This window comes from Psammomys obesus, unplaced genomic scaffold, assembly GCF_907164565.1.
Source record: "Psammomys obesus unplaced genomic scaffold, mPsaObe1.curated_primary_1811, whole genome shotgun sequence".
In the NCBI taxonomy this organism is placed as follows: domain Eukaryota; kingdom Metazoa; phylum Chordata; class Mammalia; order Rodentia; family Muridae; genus Psammomys; species Psammomys obesus.
Window position 1 is genome coordinate 428,094 of NW_026596028.1, and position 5,713 is coordinate 433,806.

Sequence of the window (5,713 nt, forward strand, 5' to 3'; positions counted from 1 at the left end):
GCCCCTCCGGCCCCGCCCTCCGGCCCCGCCCTCCGGCCCTCCGGCCCCGCCCTCCTGCCCTCCGGCCCCGCCCTCAGGCCCTCCGGCCCCGCCCACGCAGCCCACGCAGCCCCCGGCGCCCCGCTCCTGTGCCCCGGGAGGGCCGGGCGCGTCGGGCACCTGCACGCGGCGGCCTCCCGAGGGCCGGGACCAGGAAATCCTGGAAGATAGGAATGAAGACGGGGGCCTCTCCCCTCTAATGAGCGCTTTGGAAGAGCCCCGACCGGTTTAGGGAGCCCGGCAGGGGAGGGGGTGTCCCGAGCTGAGTCAGCGACCGGATCTGCCCGGCGGCGGGCTGTGCCCCACACCACAGTTTACCCGGGGTGGAGAGCAGAGGTCAGAGGTCACAGGCGGACCCTGTCCCCTCGGGAGCAGGTCTGGATTGCAAAACCCGGCGCATAGAGGTCGGGAGCGGCGGGGAGGCGTTTGACCCCTCAGGGTCCCCGGAAAGAAGGGGTGGGCCGGCCTCCCGCTGTGGCGGGGCGCGGGCAGCTCTCCTTTATTGACCACCGTTGGGCGTTTCCATCACTGTTGGGCAAACTGTCATCCCAAGCCGGGGAGGACCGCGGCGGGGCCGGGCACGCTCGTGCGGGCAGAGGCCAGGAGTCACACATCTGGACGCAGCAGCTCACTGGAACGTCGTGAGGCTGTTTCCACGGGGAAGCTGAGAAGCCGGGGGTGCGGGGGGCCCCCTCGGCCCGGGTGGGGAGGCTCGCACGGAATCCCGTGCCCCCTAATCAGTGTGTGCTCCTGCTCCTCCCTCCTGGGCCTTCAGGCTGTCTCCTCCATCTTCTGGGAATGGGCGTCTCGTGCCCACAGAGGCCACACCCCCGGGACCTGGAGTTCCAGGCGTTTCTGAGCGCCGTGTGGGTGCTGGGAATTGAACCTGGGTCCTCTGCAAGAGCGGCGGCTCTCCATCATTTAACCATCGCTCCAGCGCCCGCCCCTTCTTCTAAGGCAGGGTCTTCCCAGCCCGGCCTGGCCTCCCTCCTGACCATCCTCCTCCAGCACCGGGGCACGGGATTACAGGCATGCACCTCCCGCCCTGCTCCTCTTCACGCGTGCTACCCAAGCCCTCTACCAACGTGGGGCCTGGCTTTTTGAGGGGCCAGGACGGAGTCTCCGCGCTTATCTGGAAACACCATTCCTTCCCAAGAAAACAAGTGGAACTCAGATTTGTGCCAAAACTAAAGTGGAGTTTATTTAAGATGCTCAAGTGCTGACGGGGGTGGGGTGGGATCAGGGGTCACACCCCTCCCCTCCCCCACCTAGTGCATTCTTAACGGATATGAGCAGCTGGCTGTGTCAGTCAGGAAGGTGGAGTCTGGACCCCACAGCGCATGTTTGCGGGAACAGCGACATCTGAAAAGAAGAAGCCACAATGATTCTAAGGATGCAGGGACACCTAGCGTCCCACCGACGCCCAGAAATCCTCCCTGCTCTTAGGAAGGACCAGTTCCGGTCCTGAGTCCTCATCTTCAGACCAGGGGTCCAGAACCCAACTCCCTCAGACCCGGGGTCCAGGCCAGCCTCCTCCCTCAGACCAGGGTCCAGGACAGCCTCCTCCCTCAGACCAGGGGTCAGGACAGCCTCCTCCCTCAGACCAGGGGTCCAGGACAACCTCCTCCCTCAGACCCAGGGCACCAAATCCCAGCTCTTCTCTCAGATCAAGGAGTTCAGGCCCCTCCTCCCTCAGATCTACTGGTTCAAACTCCAACCATGCTCTCCTCCCACCCCACAGTCCTGACCCTGGGTAACCCACCTATCTGCTGCGGCTTGGGCAAGTTCAGGTTGTCCATGACCTTGATGAACTCTTCGCAGCTGAGGGTGAGCCGTGGGTTCAGAGTCCGCTCCTCCTCCACAGTAGAAACGGTGAGCCCTGTCCACAAAGGGAAAGGAAAGTAACCAATGGCCCTTTGCCTTGGGCAGCTCGGAACTACATTTCCCAGGAGGCCGTGGAGGGCGTCTCCCTGGCTGGGGCCTAACTGGCTCTTCCGTGATCTGTCCTGAGAAGCAGGCCCTGCTGTCTCTGGGCACTATGGGAAATGTAGTCCCCACAGTTCCCGCCGCTCGCTGAGGACTCCTCGGAAGGCCTATGCCTTGCAGATGCGTCTCACGGTTTCTCCATCCACACAGCAGGCCCAAGCACATAATCTCTCGGCCACAGAGGCCTCTGCGTTCTGTGGCCTCCGTGCCTCTTGAGGACGGCGGGCAGAGGGCAGCCCCGTGTTCAGGGTCAGCAGCCCGTCATGGACTCCCTCACCGTGGTAATCGTGAGCCGGGTAGATGAGACAGTTGCCCGGAAGCGTGAAGATCTTCTCATGCACAGAGTGGTACAAAGTCTTAGCACAACCTGAGGGAAGAACACTTAGAGGTCAGCGGGTCACAGGGACTGCAGGAGGCCCCACCCCTTCCCCCGGAGAGGGGCGGAGCTTGAGGGCACCACGGCTAAGCCTCCCGTCAGGAGACACAGAGGAGGCTCTTAGTGTCTCATTCTGGGGGGCGGAGCAGCATAGATGAAACGGGATAATCTGTGATTCGGTAAGGTCCGGATCAGGGGAAAGTGACATGTGGCTTAACTGAGAAGGTGTGAGCCTGGCGCTGCAGGGACGGCGAGGGGAAACGCGCCTGCTGTGCATGCCTGGGGCCTGAGTTCGGATCCCAGCACCCCAGGCAGGTGTGGTCCATGCTAGCGTGACTACAGCGCTGCAGGCAGCAGAGGCAGGAGCACGCCGAGGGCCCGCTGGCTGCCAGCCCTGGCCAGGCTCACTGAGACCCCGTGTCAAGGAAACAAGGCGAGGCGTATACAGTGGGCACCTGGTGTCTCTCCTGGCTTCCGAGTACACCCCAAACACACACAGATGCCAAGTTCTGAGTCATCAGTGCAGACAAATCATTGAAAAGGGGAGGTAAAGAGCAACTCCTCACCTAACCCCAAACGTTACACTCCCCAACAGTTAAACCGGGCACAGGAACAGCACGTGTGTATGTGTACGGCATGTAGCATGTCTGTGTGTACGCATGTTCTGTATGGCTTTACACTCTCCATCCTCCTGCCTCCCCTCCTGAGTGCTGGGGTGGGAGGCCTGGTTCAGCTCCTCCCGGTTGATAGAGGATGAGGACGGAAGCCAGGTTTCAGGCATGCTGGCTGAGCTGCTCCGCCAGCTGCTCACTCCTTCCTGTGCCTGTCCCTCCATCTCTCCACCACCCCCCTTGTGAGGCAAACTCTCTCCAGAACCCTGGCTGACCCCCCTCACAGGGACTCCTATTACGCGGCTGCTCTTGGGCACTCTCACAGCACAGCACACTGAGGTCCTGGGCTGGGTCAGGGGTCACCTTGCTGGAAGTCTGTCCGTCCACACCCTCGGATCAGCAGGGCATCTCCAGTGAAGGCCATGCTTCGGTCATTCAGGACGAAGGTAACACAGCCTGGGGTGTGGCCAGGGCTGGCCCGGGTCTCCAGAGCCTGGTAGGACACAGAGACGGTCACCAGCAAGCCCCACAGGTCAGCAAGCCCCAAGGTCAGCAAGCCCCACTGGTCCCTAAAGCTCCATCCATCCCTTGGAACACAAGTGGACAAAGGAACAGAGCAACGGTCGGCTTAATGTGAAGGCTGGACACAGGGAGTCTACGTCAGACTCGGGCAGAGAGAGGCAGGATGACCTGGGGCCGAGGGCCTGAGCCAGAAGCAAGAACCTGTCTTGGGAGGGGGGTCAATTTGAAATCTGCTTCCGTCCCTCCCTCCCTCCTGCCTTCCTTCCTTCCTGCCTGCCCTCTGAGACATAATCTCCTGTGTCAGGAGTGGACTCAAGGCTGTGAATCAACGATGAGCTTACACAGCCGCAATTCCAGCGTTCACCTCCAAGCTCTGCAGTCATGGCTGCCTCCACCAGGTGAGTTTACACAGTGCTGGAGATGGACTCCAGGGCTTTGTGCGTGCTAGCCAAGTGCTTGGGCAGCTAACCCGCCCTGCCTCAAGTTCTGAAACACCACACAGGGGTCCCCCAAGACAGGAGCCAGATGGCCCAGGGGTGCACAGCACAGGAGCCATGCACTGGGCACAGAGAGAGTTTGCACCTCAGTAAGAGAATGGAAAGGAAGCCCGAGGCAGAGGCTGTAGCTCACAGGCTGTGCACATAGGCTCTGGGCTGCATCTCCAGCACCACAGGGAAACAAAGACTCAGTCAGCACAGGGAGTTAACAGTGTTGGGCTGGCGAGAACACTGCCAAGCATTTAAAAACCGAGGCTGAGGACCTGGGTCCGTGGTGGAGCGCCCTGCAGTCAAGGACACCCCAGTTCAAGCCCCGTGGACAGAAGAAAGAGCCCAGTTCAGCACACAGAAGACAGAAGACGGCCTCCTCTGCTGGTGAAGCCTGCGTGATGCCGTGCTCCAGAGGGCCCTGCTGGCCTAGCCAGGGGCGGGCCTGACATGTGTCGGAACCAGGAACGCCTCTGTCTGTCCAGGATGCGTGAAACATGGACCGTTATTCCCGCCCGCAGCCCCTTTCCCAGGCTCGGGGCAGCCTCACGTTCACGCAGCCTGCACGGCCCTGGCAGTCAGCAGGCCCCACGCTCCAGGTCCTCGGCCCTGGAGGTCAGCACGGGCCCTGGGGGTCAGTAGGCCCCACATGGGGGCATGGCCCTGGCGGTCAGCAGGCCCAGCGGTCAGCAGACCCCATGCGCCAGGTCCTCCTCCTGTCCTCCATTCTCACACCCTGAGCAATGCTGGCGCCCTCTGCTGTTCCTGTGTCTGGGGACCTGAAAGCCCAAATCTCGTTTTCCCCGTCACTAACTGGCTCTCCACCACCTAAAACCTTTCCTTATTTTGTGAAAGAAAAGGCATTTGAGGCGCATCAGTGGTTAAGACCGCCTGCATGGACGTTCAGTTCCCAGCACCGACGGGAAGGCTAACACCTGTCCTCAACCCCAGTTCTGGGGCTTCCACACCGTCTGTGGGCCTCCACAGGCACCAGGCTGCACACTCACACACATGCAAGCAAAATGTGCAGACACACAAAACAAAAAGAAAAGAAGAAAAAACATGCTTGCAAGTTGGTTCAGCAGGTACAGGTACAGGTTGCTGGCTGCCGGGATCTGTACCCCGAGTTCAGTCTCTGGTATCTACACCATGAAAGGAAAAACCGAGTCTACAAAGCTTTCTGTCCATACAACCACCTGCACATTCACATAATAAATAAATCGTGTAACTTTAATTAAAAGGGCTAAAGAATCTGGGCAGTGGTGGAGCATCTCTCTAATTGGGAGGCAGGGGCAGGTGAATCTCTAAGTTCAAGGCCAGCCTGGTCTACAGAGAGTTCCAGAACATCCAGGGCTACACAGAGAAACCCTGTCTCAAAAAAACAAACAAAACAAAACAGGAAAAATAAAAGGCTAATGACAAAAAAGAGGACTACAGATGCAGTCCAGAGCTACAGTGCTTGCAAGATCCCCCAGTGAGGGGCTGGAGTGTGGTTCAGTGGTAGAGCCCCTGCCTAGAATCCCCCAATGAGGGGCTGGGGTGTGGCTCAGGGGTAGAGCCCCTGCCTAGAATCCCCCAGTGAGGGGCTGGGGTGTGGCTCAGGGGTAGAGCCCCTGCCTAGAGTCCCCCAGTGAGGGGCTGGGGTGTGGCTCTGTAGTGGAGCCCCTGCCCAGAGTCCCCCAGTGAGGGGTGCG

General features: G+C 60.3%; 1 protein-coding gene across 1 annotated transcript in view; it reads right to left on the minus strand.

The window, feature by feature from the left end:
- Nucleotides 1-1,214: 1,214 nt before the first annotated feature.
- Nucleotides 1,215-5,713, minus strand: part of Ethe1 (ETHE1 persulfide dioxygenase) — a 10,368-nt gene continuing 5,869 nt past the window's right edge. The window contains exons 4-7 of the mRNA XM_055620680.1: nt 3,376-3,505; nt 2,303-2,392; nt 1,802-1,918; nt 1,215-1,401 (exon numbers count right to left, since the gene is read on the minus strand). Of these exons, the coding sequence (XP_055476655.1) occupies nt 1,349-1,401; nt 1,802-1,918; nt 2,303-2,392; nt 3,376-3,505 (390 nt within the window). The 3' untranslated portion in view covers nt 1,215-1,348. The remainder of the gene's footprint in view (nt 1,402-1,801; nt 1,919-2,302; nt 2,393-3,375; nt 3,506-5,713) is intronic.